Raw genomic sequence first — 14,992 nt, 5'->3', positions numbered from 1 at the left:
AAGGCCCTTGACATGGCACATGTAACGACTACTAACTTACATCGGTAAGTAGTAACCCGGACCAACTGTTTAACGTGCCTTCCGAAGCACGGGTCATCTTTCTTTCGAACAATCAGGTGATCAGCCTGTAATGTCCTATAACCAAACTAGGGATCACAAAGTGATTTTCGTGATGTGTCCCCACCGGGATTCGAACCCGGGACCTCCGTATCGTGAGCCCAACGCTTAAACCACTGGACCACGGTGGCCGTTGACCATACCTACTTATGTAGGTATTTATTGTACCAATTTTTAGCTTCCTACCTCCCCCTCTTTGAAGGGGTTGGGAGCAGATATCAAAAAACATGCACGATTTTTTCGTTAGTCACAAATAGTTGACAATTACGGGTTGATTCATACAAATTTCCACCCCCCATTTTAGGGAAGTGGGGGGTTAGAAAGAAACAAAAAGTAGCCTATGTCACTCTCCATCCCTCCAATTATCTCTACTTAAAAAAATCACGTTCATTCGTTGCTCAGTTTTGCCGTGAAAGATGGACAATTAAACAGACACACACACTATCACATTTATAATATTAGTATAGATTGTAAGTAGTATGGCCTTATTCTTAATAAAAGCATGTTTTTATTCAATATGCAGCCAACCCACAGACGGTCAGTCCATTTTTGACGTCAATTTAAGGTCATTATCAGAAATCACAACCAATGACGTTTGTAAGTCCAAGTTCAAAATACCACTTAAAAATTTGAGGCCAAATTATTAAAAAAGGGTACTTCGTATATTGTTCAATAAAATAAACCTAAAGGCTTCGACATAAAGGCGCTTAAAAACAACTCATAAATCATATTGTTGTAAGTATTATTGATATTCAATTATTTAAAAATTAAAAAAAATATATATACCCTGGTAACTACTGTACCCAGGTATAGTATCTACTTGAAACCATTGAGGTCATATCGAAGTAAACAATGATAATGTTATACCGCCTTCCGGGTAGGAATCTTCATAAATACTTACTACTTAACTTTATCAACGCAGTAAACAAGTCGCTACCTTATGTCTGTCATCAATTTTAAACCTTCATTATGGGAAGGAATGATAAAAAAAAAACGTGATTTGGGACGAGCGAAACCTGTAGCCAATTTTCGAATTTCAATGAATACAAAAGCATTTTGAATGTAACAATGTTTATTATATCATTCGCTAATATTTACTTTTATTTTTTATCGGAATTATGCTAAATAATTACCATTAGATAAAAACTTAGCTCAGCCGCTGGTGGGCAGCGGGGAGTTGCCGTTCTAGACGTAGTATTGCTTATTCTATGACATTTGTAATACTTACGTAGTCGTCCTCAGGCAGCGCGGCGTGGCTTATACCGTTGGTGGTAGGCACGTTGTCCACCTGCATGTTCCTCGCCGTGGCGCTGAGGGTCACCAGCATGTGGACACTCCCATAGCCACACTCCAGTTCCTGCCACAGGTCGTGTGTTTTCTCCTTCTCCAGTTGTGATAGGTCGATTGAACATCTGTGGACGGGTGAATGATGAGTTCATCATTATCAGCCCATTAACGTCCCCACTGCTGGGGCACGGGCCTTCCCTATGGATGGATAGGGAGATCGGCCTTAAACCATCACGCGGGCCCAGTGCGGATTGATGGTTATTAGCGACTGCTAATGCAGCCGGGACCAACGGCTTAACGTGCCTTCCGAAGCACGGAGGAGCTCGAGATGACAACTGTTTTTTTGTTGTAGTCATCCATCCTATGACCGGCCTTGGCGAAAGTTGCTTAACTTCAACAATCGCAGACCGAGCGCGTTTACCACTGCGCCACCGAGCTCCTCAATGATGAGTATAGAGGTAATAATCAATTGGGTCGTGTACCAGGTTCAATATATACGTAAATCATGAAAATCTGATTACTGAACAAAGACAGATCTAGAGCTAACGAAAAACATTTTCTTTTTTCTATTTAACTAATTTATGAAATTTAATCAAGAAAAACATTTTATCACGTTTTTGTATGACTTCACAGTGTGCTTTTTCATACAAATTTCATTGTAAGTAAATTTAATAAAAAGTAACTGATTTGACTAGTTGGAAACTAGCCTACTGATTGATCGAATTTATCAAAGTAGCAATTAAGACTTGTATAGAATGGCGCTTTTCATTAATTTAAAAAAAGTCAGCCAGCCAACCGGTTTATTGAAGTTCATATTGAAATCAATACGATAATTTCCAAAATTATGTGTTGTAAAAAAATCTTACACAAATAGATAGGTAACTATTATAATTACAAGAATTTTCAATTCTATTTTTCATTAGGTATGTTTTACAAGATAAAAAAACATTTTGAAATTTTACTATTGATCTTTATTTTACTATTGAACTTTACGATTGAAATATTGTTTATAGCAAAGCCGGTTTCTGTTGTTTGCTTTTTTTTTTAATTTCAAATTCTTGACTACTTGTATAAAAACAATAATCTTGTCAATATTGTAACAAAAACATAGGATTATGTAATACTGCCAAAATGCCTTAATAACGAACGTATTCTAAACAGAAAAAGTTGGTCTGAGCCCCTCTTAAACAACAAGTTTTTTAATCAACACCAAAAAGACTCACGAGAAAAAAAAAACAACTTGCTCAAAGTTATCAAGTAAACATAACTTATCAAACAAATAAATCAGGGCCTCTAATATTTTGATTATTTTTTTAAAATAAAAGTAAGTAAGTTCACGAGCATTAATATGTATACACTTTGGTACCATGTCACATTAACTCACTAAAGTCAATTATGTTAGTGCGACAGAGTCCTAAAGTGGGTACATTATATTGCTCATGACTGTACTTACGCGTAAATACACAATTTACACCTGTAACCACTATTGGGGAAGGTTGAAAACTATAGTTTATTGCGTTATATGTGTTTACAATACAATATACATCTAATGATTCACTAAGATAAAAAAAATGTCTGTAAAAAAGTGAAAGATAATAATGCTTATTAAGTATAATAAAAACAACGCATGTACTTTAAAAAAAATATTACTTATATCGTGATATATCTATATGTACAATAAACAGTAATCAAAAAAATATCGTAACATTGCTTAAAAAGGAAAATAACAGTCACCAAAAACTCGCAACAACTCAGTTTTGCGGAGACTGCAGCCTTACATATACGTACATACATACATAAACTGACGCCTATTTCCCACCGGGGTAAGCAGAGACTATAGAATTCCATTTGCTTCGATCCTGACAGACTTCTCACACTGCAGCCTTAATGTAAAATAATATCAACAAATGAATACCCCATTGAAACTTTTCTATAAGTACTTACAAAAAATATTGTAACTTCACGAAGAAAAAGAAAAATAGGAAGACATCCAATAGAAAAAGGTATTTGGTCGTTGTTATCGACAGTGGACAAATTGCAGCTATAAATCTCTACCATCGGATCCCTCACTACGTCGTTTGCTGAGGATTTGGAAGACGAAGGTCGAACTTGTCACGTTAATATCACGTAACATTCCCGTTTTATCATAATTACCTCTTTTTATCAACGTCCTCCGTGGTCCAGTGGTTTGAGCGTTGGGATCACGATCCGGAAGTCCCGGGTTTAAATCTCGGTGGGGACACATCACGAAAATCACTCTGTGATTCCTAGTTTGGTTATAGCACATTACAGGCTGATCACCTGATTGTCCGAAAGAAAGATGAGCACGTTAAGCCGTTGGTCCCGGTTACTACTTACTGATGTAAGTATGTAGTCGTTACATGAGCCATGTTAGGGGCCTTTGGCGGCCCAATAGTAACCCTGACACCAGGGTTGATGGGGTTTTTAATCCACCTCACAACACAACCCACACGATAGAAGAAGATTTATTACACAACCTAGTGTACATTGAGAAGCTACAGTAGTTTTTAGGCGGAAGAAACGTCCAACAAAATATGTTAAAAAATGACAATTGGGTAGTTTCCTTGGTCAAAGATAAATTATGAAATTCTGATTACTTACTTAATAAAGACAGATCTAAAGGCGACAAAAAGTATCCTTTTTTGTATTTAAGTAACTTATTTATGAATTTTAATAAAGAAAAATATAATAAGTGCGACATTCTGTCACGTTTTTCTAATGGCGTCACAGGTTGCTTTTTCATACAAATTCCATAAGTTAATAATTTCGTGTTTTGATGTTTAGTAAAAAGTAACTGATTTGACTAGTTGGAAACCAGCCTATCCAAAGTATACTGTTAATTAATATGTTACCTATTTCCAAATTAAATCTTTGACGTTGTAGCGTTGTAGGTATAAAACTCCTATAGAACAAAAATAACCTTTATTATAATCGTTTTGAATAATAGATGCTATATAGCAGCTATTTATCTAAAAATAGCAGGTGTATATTTTATTTTCTTATTAGCATACAGTAACACGTTCTCCATAGTCAAAGATACAATTAGTCCCGGATTTAACAAGTTTTTTGGCATAACGTTATTTTATTATCAAAATATGTGTATTAAGTAAAGAATATGGCCAATACATACGGTAAAACCCCGTTATTATGTGTTTTAATTATTATTGCGTATGGCAGACAAATATCCTGCTTGGATCAAATATCCAGCTTAAGCTCCCTTAACCAAGTCTCTGCAATGTCTCTATAATGTGTTTTAATTATAGCCTAATTAAGTTAGGTAACAACCTAATTCGACCATCTCTTAGCACAAAGGTTTCTATTCGAAAAATTCCAAATTCAAAAATATTTATTTTCCAAATTGGCTTACAAAGTTAGCGCTTTTTGAACGTCAAAAATTAAATGTCATACTATGTAACTAGCTGTAAAACTACTACCACATCGGAATTTGTAACGCTGAGGGAAAGACGTGGCCAGAAAACCTCCCAGCACAGGGCCCTAGTCCTACTGTTTCATGTTTTCCTTTCTTTTTTTTTAAATACCAGTTTGTATTACATAATTTATAAACTTAAATAGAATGGTATTTCAATTGCGTCTTGGAGGAGAGAATTAATTATCGTCTTGGAGGAGCTCGGTGGCGCAGCGGTTAACGCGCTCGGTCTGTGATTGTTGAAGTAAAGCAACTTTCGCAAAGGCTGGTCATAGGATGGGTGACCACAAAAAAAAAGTTTTCATCTCGAGCTCCTCCGTGCTTCGGAAGGCGCGTTAAGCCGTTGGTCCCGGCTGCATTAGCAGTCGTTAATAACCATGAATCCGCACTGTGCCCGAGTGATGGTTTAAGGCCCGATCTCCCTATCCATCCATAGGGAAGGCCCGTGCCCCAGCAGTGATGATGATGAATTATCGTCTTATTACGGACGTGAATTATTTAAGTTGGTCATATTAGCGTAATAATGAGGGACGCATGATATCAATAATTTTGGCCCCTTGATTCATAACAAACATTGACCTTTATGGAAGTTGAACGTAGGCTTATTACATACTATGTCACGCTGCTTATCATCCTGGGCATGAGATTATGCCGAATCAATTGTTATGACCTGCATGCAAGAATCTTCTCTTCTCTTCTTCTTATCGCGTGGGTTGTAAGGTGGATTACCAACCTTATCAACCCTGGTGTCGGGGTTATTATTAGGCCGCCAAAGGCCCCTAACATGGCTCATGTAACGACTACATACTTACATCAGTAAGTTGTAACCGGGACCTTACTGTCTGACAATCAGGTGATCAGCCTGTAATGTCCTAACCAAACTAGGGATCACAAAGTGATTTTTGTGATATGTCCCCACCGGGATGCCAACCCGGGGCCACCGGATCGTGAGCCCAACGCTCAAACACTGGACCACAGAGGCCGTTCCACGCAAGATTCTTAATTATAAGGTCAGACTACATCCAGAGTGGGACTGGTCTATTAATGCCTCGAAGCTCTACTCACGCTGTTGTTTAGGTGTGGTATTTTTATAGACTTTTTCAATACAAATCGTTTTGAGCTTGACAATAATCTCACCTGATGGTCAGTGAAGATATAGTCTAAGGTGAAACACGCTAACCAAGCTTACCTAATAAATAACAGGGGGGTTCATCAGGTTGCAGGCAACCCTTGACCCTTCCTCCATGGGTCATGACAACCATGACCTCCCCCCCCCCCTCCTCTGGATCCGCCCATGCTATTCAGTTTAGTTACATTTATGATTTATAGCATTAAACAGTTTAAGGAAGCGCACACGGATATTGGGATATTGAAAATCTCTGTTATGTTTCTTTGTTTAGATACCTGATGAAGTTGTGCCCAAACTCATTTTCGAATATGTTTTTTTTCTTACCTGCCCATGAAGTTCTTTTGTTTCCCTTTGTGCCACACGGTAACCTCCAGGTTGTTGTCTTCGTAAACATACAGGTTGAATCTCTCGCGCCATGTCGGCTTGGTTTTCGGTACTTGCTTTGATTTGTGGGTTTCTGCACCAAGTCTGCAACGCAAACATTTGTTACAATTATCCATATTACTAGGTAGTTAGAATAAAAAAAAGCTTGTCGATTATATGCCAACAACGCACTCTTTCATACTTCGACCGCAATACGCAAAGGCGATGAAAAATGAAAACTAATTGTGGTTGGAAAACTGAAGACAAAAGATCGCTCGGACGTTTACCAAAAGTGAAAGATTTCTCGGCTTCTAAATTCAAATAAGTAATATAAACGAGAACGCAGTGAAACAGCTTGATGGAAGCGGATACACCCACCACTTTGTAAAGCTGTTGTACTGCAGGTCGGTGGAGGAATATACTTAGCTTAGAAAAAAAATGTTTGCAAAATAGACTCCACTGAGTATTCAGTCTTGCGATCGAGCTAATCATTGAGGTTGTCTACGAAAGACGTAGTTACTTGCTTAATTATATAAAATAACATTAGCTAGATTAAAGTTGTTATATAAAGTCATAAATAACAAATAAATTAGCCTTAGAGGAAGTCACATGTAATACGGGCTTAATGGAAAATAAAATATAATTGTCTCCATGTTTACTAGTACTTTAGTCATGTGTATCTACACAATACTGTTATTCCATTAATTTTAAATACATATTTATTTTTAATTTGCATTTATATTGTTCTATGCATTGTAATACGTTTATTGTCATCCCAGACATGTCGTAAATATCGACTGTATGGGAACACGTCTTACATTGATTGTATTGGGATTATCACTTTATTGAACAATGTATGGTATTCAAATTAAGATATAAATATTAAGTGGTCTGTTTTCTAATGGCTTGCCCTTAGCTAGTTAATAGCTACGACCTTATATAATATATAAATACGTATAAAATTCATATAATCTTTAGGTTTCATTTTGAGACATAATAAAATGTACTGAATTATTCTCCATAATTATGTATATTCACAACGTACAGAGCCCACACAATACCAGTCACATAAACTTTTTGTAATATGATATTACGCCTATTCATTCTATGCGGTTTTCGTCAACTACTTCAACATATTTTTAATGGAAATATACTCAGGTATCTCTCTTATTAGGAAATTTCCACGATCTTCAATCTAGTGGTAAAAAACCTTTGATAGAGATACAGCCATCACAAGTTATTGACGTAGATATGTTTTATTGTACTTCAGACGTTTTTTACGGAGATTACTTACCCGTGTTTGACGTATACTTCATGATTGGTTTGCTTATTTATTTTAAACTTAATCTAACAACCTTTGTGATGAACAAAAAACAATCGTTTGAGTAGGAGTAGTGAAGCGTGACAATCTATGACCCTGAAGCATGACGGACGATACCAGACATGGCCAAATTTTTTTGTCAATTTCTATTATGCTTCAGTCAAAGTGAAACCCGATACTTTCGTCTGTAATAGTTACCAATGTTTTAGAAAATAACTAGGTACGTACTAATAAAGATTAAACTTGCTAAGGGTAGATTTGAGTAGCGTCAAAATACAACCAAAATAGAATATTTTTTGTAACTTGACTAAAAGGCTTCTAATACACAAGCAGCATCGAATATTTAAGAAAACATGTTAGGTAAGTCTTTTTTTCCGAACCACGTTTTGGCTATAAGTATTCTTAAAGATTTATATTTATACTAACTTAAAGGCTATTCATAGGCGGAGGACAGGAGTCCTAGTATGGCTTTGTAATAGACTACTTTGGGCGCCATCCCACTTGCGTCAGACAGAGTACTGCGGGGCGGAAGGCAAGAAGGAAACCACTGCCCTATTTTTCCCTAAAAAGTGGCATGGAAAATGCTGCATCGACAAGAGCGTGGCTCTTAAATTGATGATGATGATGAAAGGCAGAAAACGGGTACACCTCCCAAACCCTTTTGATTCGCCGACCGAGAGACCTCCGCCAGGTCTTGATTTGCTTTGACTTACCTGGAAGTCTCTAAATAAACTTCGGACTTAGGTAGGTCGAAGTAAGGACAATTTGTTCAGGTGGGGTTTCACGGATGGCTCGGACTTAAAGTGCAAGTGCAGCATTGTCCCCCAAACGATGGAACATCTTACACCGTGTCCTGCGTGACGGAACACCTGCACGCAGGAGGATCTGATGAGCGCTGCAGATAGCGCCATACTTGTTGCTAGGTTTTGGGCTGACACTATTTAGTTTGCCATCGACACGATAAGAAGAAGAAGACTAACTTAAACTTGCAGTAGAGTCCGTTAGAACCGCCTGCTGGTCCATCGGGCAGGTCCTTGGCTTCGACTAGCACTACGTTCACTATGGATTTCCACGACCGCTTGATCACTTCAAACTTGTGCTTGTTCACATACTGCAAAAGAAAGTCATTATTATTGTTAGGCTAAGTATATGAATACAATCTCAAGCGTTTGAATCCTTCTCAAACACTCTTCTAAATTGAACTCCGCTGGCCAGCTTTACTGTGTGCCATTCAATCGCAATTCTGTTTCGCTAACCAATTCAGAGCTCATAACAATAGCCTATGTAATTGAGTTTTAATTAGGATATGTAAGTATTTAATATTTATTTATAATGCGACTACAAAATGTCTTTACAGCGATAAAAGAAACTTGGAAGGAAAAGCAAATAGCTAAGAATTAAATTGCGTACAAAAATGTAAACTATTCTTTTAATTGATTCGATACGCGTGTATTTTTTTTATTCTTTTAATTTTCCTTTGCAATTACATGTACTTATAAGTAGTTTTATTGCTCTTATAATGGTGTCGACTAGACTTTAAACTCAATTGTACTGCAAGTACAAGACTCATGACAGATTCTCGTTAAAATAATGACAAAAAGAAAGAAAAAACAAATAGCTGAAGATTAAATGACATGCAAAAAAGTAAATTGCATTTTGCCGCAGCGCTCGTTTCCGTCATTGCAAACAAACCGGGTATTTGACGTGGAGGTTACCTTCTGTAGTTTTTTCCCGTGGTCTCTGAGGATGGTGAGGCCGCTACCGATGCGGTCCATGAATTCTGTGGATATCGCCAGCGCTGTCGGCGCCATTGGGTCCATAGTCATACCGTCCGGAATCGCGAACGACCTACGACAACAAATCACAGTTTAATACAACAATGTGGCGCGCGCAACATGAATAATACAAAAAAGCACAGAAATTAAAAATGTTCACGTAGGCATGTCTGATCAATCACACTGCCTTTTAGAGAACGCAATAAGATTACCGATTAGCATACAAGTAAACATGTGATACGTGCTTCGGAAGGAATCCACACGATAGAAGATGAATATGTGATGCGTCGAAGAACAACAGTCAACAACAACAACAATTACAACAACAACAACACACAATAAAAGACAATTTTCACAATTTAAGAGAGAAACTGAGAACTCTATTTAAAAAATTACAAAGGTACCTATGTATTGCAACTCAAGACAACATTAATAAACTATTTGTTCAACTTGCCTTTTCAATTGTTCAAAAATTTATGAATCTTTTTTATTTAACAAGTGAAGATAAAAACTTTACGTATGTATACATAAAGGCCGGTAAAGCATCACGAATTATTAAACTTAAATATAAAATTATAGGTAAGTATGATAACTCTTAATAAAAATAAGGCTTAAGATATCAACTCAATGATACAGCAAAGTTGTTTTTTTAAACCCTCTTAAGCTTTGAGGGTCATGAGGATTTCAATGTTTGTAAACCTATTAGCAGCTCCGTATTATCCACAAGCAGTTAGAGACACTACCTTAAAAATAATGATATTATTATTATTGCGTATGGCAAACAAAAATAAAATATCCTGCGTGGATCATATAACCAGCTTAAACTATTTTAACCAAGTCTCTGCATCCGTCACATAATGCAGCTCGGCTATGCCACCTGGGAACCGGTGTAGAGGGCACTCGTTCACTATGTGAGATAGGGTTTGATCCGGGTGACCGCATTCACAGTATGGCGACTCCTTTATGTAAGCGATGGTTCGACTTTCCATGGTTGGTTCTACACCGGAGTAGTCGGGTCCAGATTTTTCGTTTGGAATCAAAGCCAAGGATACGCCGCGTGGGATTCCGAATAAGGTGCGAATTTGTGCCGTCGAACATATAAAAAAGAATGATGCGCGTTTTATAAAGTATGTCCAGTGGTTGTCTGACGTAAATACTACGACAGAACCACCATAACACAAACAAACATCATTAGTGTCTTCATCATTATACATTTTCGATTACAATCCGGGTACGAAGTCTTTATTCACAATAATTTTCTTATTTATTATAAACGTGTGCGCCTTTTTGATTGATCATAAGAATACTTAATGATCTTTTGATTTTTAGCCTCACCAATTGCAACTAATGACTCGTTTTTAATCGACTATCTCTGCTAATATGGACTCTATGTCTATTATTGGAGAGCTTGGATTCTCAAGGGTCAGTCTTGTTGTGAGACAAACAATATTAGTCATATTAGTCAGGTTAATAAAGGGATTGTCGTGAGAGGAATCCTAAGGTTTTTCTTCAGAAATGTGTTCAGGGTGTTCAGGGAATCAATGGAAGAACTTTTTGCTCTAGGACGTACCGTTTCTAAAATAAAAGCGAAAAACTCAAAAATGGGACTTCCCCCCCCCCCTCCCCCCACTAAGCTCGCCCCGTACACGTGACTTTTAGTATGTTAACATCCTAAACACCCTAAACACACCATGCGGAGTTGGCTGGAAGAGATCTCTTTTAGAGATAAATCCACCTTTTCTACGTATTATTGTTTTTTTTGTCATTAATTTAATTATTGTGTAGAATAAAGAGTTTAACACATTTCCGAAGATAAACCTTAGGATCCTCCCACGCACTCTACAACCAATTTTAAAGCATTTGTTGGCCGAACTATATAGCAAATAAGTATATTATTCGTGTGGGCTGTTGGTGTGACTGAACGTTCAACGTGGTGGCGGTGCGCTAGGTTAATTTAGACATTCGCGATCATGAGCGACCATGAGCGATCATGAGCGATCATGAGCGATCATGAGCGATCATGAGCGATTCGAGATCTAGGGGGTTAAAAAGGCCACATCAAAGCAATTCATCTAAAGAAGCAATATTGCTGTTCGACAGGGATTATAAAAAATACTTTTGAAATAAATATTGACACTTGTAACATGTAAGTATGATAGTTTTGATAAACACATTCTTGTAAACATTTTCAAGATTTTTTTTGTAATACAGGGATTGGTAAGTTTTGAAAAACAGGGCACTGATCTAAAAAATATATTCTGTTAAATATTCCTCATTGAGTATTGTGCAAATTCTATTAGAAATTTAAAACGGTAAAAGTAGAGTCCTAATTGCCCAAATGCATACATTTACATTTAGACACGTACCAAAGAATAAAAAGGACAGAAATTATTGTTATCCTGTATGACTCAATGAGGGACTTTCCAGACTACATTCTTCAAAAACAATATAAATGGCGCTATATAGATTTTCCTTCGTTTAACCTTCTAATTTTATGGATGACAGGCATATTCATCTTTTGTTTATTTTTGGGTATGATGGCGCTTTTTATTCACCCAGGCACAACACATCTTCCACCCATTATTATTCTGATCAAAATCAAGAGAAGCAATATAGGTAGCAACATAAATCTATACATAACCTGATCCTAATATCAAGCAACAATTATCTTTGTATATGCTCTGCCATTATATACGTATATTATTGAGTAGTTATAACATAACATAACAAATACTTTATTGCACAAACAGGAAAAAACAAAATACAAAACAAAAGAGAAATAGAATTAGTACAATAGGCGGCCTTATTGCTAAGTAGCAATCTCTTCCAGGCAACCTACCTCTAGTTATGTACCCGAGTAATGAGAAAGAAGTTAATTAATACGTTAAATCTGTACAACGCCATCTATATTGTTTTTGGGGAACGTAGCCTGGAAAGTCCCTCATTGCATATCGATCTATGACCTTTTTTTTATTACGTGACTTATTGTAGATTTGCCGCAGATGGCATTAACTACTTGGCCGGACAAATGGGGAGCGCTGAAGGCTCTCACCCGGTACAACGTTTAAGACAACAGGCCTGAGGGTGCCCAGTTGGGCGCGAACCTCGGCTCAGGGCGTCGTTTGAGAGGAAAAATATTTGAAAGAATTAATCGACCCTAGTGGGTCGATAGCGATAAGCGCCGAATGAGGGAAATCGTCGACCACGCCGGCGGGGTCGGTATCGGGGTCCTGAAGTGTTTGGTGTCGCGAGCTGATTGGCTGCCTCTATGGCTAGAGTAATCGGGTCGTCGGGATCGTATATTACGTCCTTCGGACGCCGATACTTTTCAGTACCGTCTCTAATAGATTGTCATCTATAACCAATGACCACTATTTTGTACAAATGGAAAAATGAGTCGTTTTGTTTAGTACTATTATGTTATGATAAAGGAGACTATATTCTCCAACTAGCCAATCTCAAAGTAAGTGAGTATATTCCATAAAGTGAAGGTTAGTTACTTTTCAAAAATATTCCAAGACTAGAGTGAATATAATAGGCAATTGCTAGGTAAGCGTGATCCATCCTAGACCACATCGTCAGTTACCATCTTTTTTTTGTGACTTATTGTAGATTTGTCGCAAATGGCATTAAGGTCGGAGAGACCGTGGTCAAGCGCGAGCCTAAATATTAAAAAAAAAATACCAAAAATAGATAATGCAACTTAGTTCGTAAAAGTATATGTATAAATAAGCACTCAGTTTACAAATTCCCTATTCTTACGTAATTAGTCTAATCATCTAATGTATAATTAATTACTATGGCTATTGACATGATAACTCGGAACAGGATATTAATAGGTAATTATCATTGCATTTTTATTTTTAACTAGCTTTTAACGTTACAAGAGCAAAGTTGAAATAAATGTACTTAAACGTATAACTATAAGGTATAAACACTGTAAAATTGAGTTGTGTTTTTTCCCAACCTTTCAGACACCCTGAGCTGAATTTCGCGCCTAACTGGGCACCCTCAAGCCAGTTGTCTTAAATTTTGTACCGGGTGAGGCCTCAGCGCTCCCTATTTGTCCGGCCAAGAAGTTAATGCCACTTGCGTCACATCAAAAAAACGCTTTTGCCCCTCTTTTCGTTGTTTTAGTGTTCTTCTATGTACAATAAATGAATAAGTAAAAAAAACAATTTACATTGTCCACGTGTTTACTATTTTATCTATATAATTATCTAATAAATAAAAAATACAAATGTTTTAACTTTTTGAGTCAGTCACTGATAGAATAATTTAGCACGAAATCTCAGAATCTTCAAGTACTTACTTATAGTAGTGCTAGGAGTCTTAAATTTTGAATGGACGTATTTTGCGAAATTAAATCCCCAAAGGGTTAAAAATGGGGCTCAAAGTTTGTGTAAAAAAAAAATTATGTTAAAATCATGGAATTTCGTGGACGGACAGTTAAGATACAATTATCAACCCATTGTAATACCACAATCACGCTTGACACGACATACCACATTAAGTAACTTTTTTTGGCCTTAAAATATAACATGATATGATAACTTTTATTTATACGGCAGATTGTAGAACTTGGGGGTTAAAAAGGCTACATCGAAGCAATTCATCTAAAAAAGTAAGTGCGCAATGCAAACAAATATCAAATAGTAATATTGCTTTTTTAGGTGAATTGTTTTGATGTGGCATTTTAACCCCCCCTGTAATCTGACACGTATACCTGTCAGTTTATAAGCAGATGGTGAAATAGGCCGTATTCTTTTCGTCTTTGAACATGAATAAAATTTATTTTTATATAGTTTCCAACAGCGAACATCATACTCGTAATCAAAATAGAACAATCAACTACATCGATCTATCTTATCTATTAGTAGATCAAGCCTGTTGCGATGTTGCATGTCATAGGGTCTTCTTTGTATTCAAATGTATCAGGGTTGGCCAATGCAGTGACACAATTAACCCGCGGAAGTTAACGAACTTCAATGCTACTATGAGCTTGTTGCAGGCAAATATTAAATTACGTATAGATTAAGAATGACCCCGAAAAACCCCGCAAAATCATACCAGACGAACTAAAGGCTTATACTCTCTCTTTTTCTATTTTCCTTACAATACGATCAGGTCATTCTGTGTCAGGATAACTTCGTAATGTATTGGGGCTGCGCCCCAAATCAAGTATCGCTGATGTAGGGAAAATGTCCCCCAAACTGAAGTGGGACTGGGCCGGACACGTTTGTCGGATGCATCCAGAGCGATGGGCTGGATACCTCAAGGCGGGCATAGAAGACGAGGAAGACCGCGTAAAAGATGGTGTGACGACCTCAATGCTTATCGGAGGGACTGGCCGGAGATCGCGCAAAGTCGAGAGGAGTGGAAAAATCAAGGGGAGGCCTGTGCCCAGCAGTGGGATGTAATAGGCTAAATAATAAGATAAGAATAAGAGTTAATTAGGCTTACATACGAACTTTTCTCAACTGAAGCTGAATTGGGTGCTAGAATCGGAATTTTACAATATTATATTATCGTTTGGTGAGTAATCTAAAAAT

General features: G+C 37.1%; 1 protein-coding gene across 4 annotated transcripts in view; it reads right to left on the bottom strand.

The window, feature by feature from the left end:
* Positions 1-14,992, bottom strand: part of LOC126381858 (multiple C2 and transmembrane domain-containing protein-like) — a 44,819-nt gene that overhangs the window by 8,051 nt on the left and 21,776 nt on the right. For all 4 annotated transcript variants that reach the window (XM_050031383.1, XM_050031381.1, XM_050031380.1 and 1 more), the window contains exons 2-5: positions 9,381-9,513; positions 8,646-8,776; positions 6,306-6,449; positions 1,346-1,529 (exon numbers count right to left, since the gene is read on the bottom strand). In XM_050031383.1, the coding sequence (XP_049887340.1) occupies positions 1,346-1,529; positions 6,306-6,449; positions 8,646-8,776; positions 9,381-9,513 (592 nt within the window). The remainder of the gene's footprint in view (positions 1-1,345; positions 1,530-6,305; positions 6,450-8,645; positions 8,777-9,380; positions 9,514-14,992) is intronic.

Source organism: Pectinophora gossypiella, chromosome 3, assembly GCF_024362695.1.
Source record: "Pectinophora gossypiella chromosome 3, ilPecGoss1.1, whole genome shotgun sequence".
NCBI lineage: Eukaryota > Metazoa > Arthropoda > Insecta > Lepidoptera > Gelechiidae > Pectinophora > Pectinophora gossypiella.
Note: the sequence above shows the minus strand (reverse complement) of the source record. Positions and strands in the feature narration are given on the sequence as shown.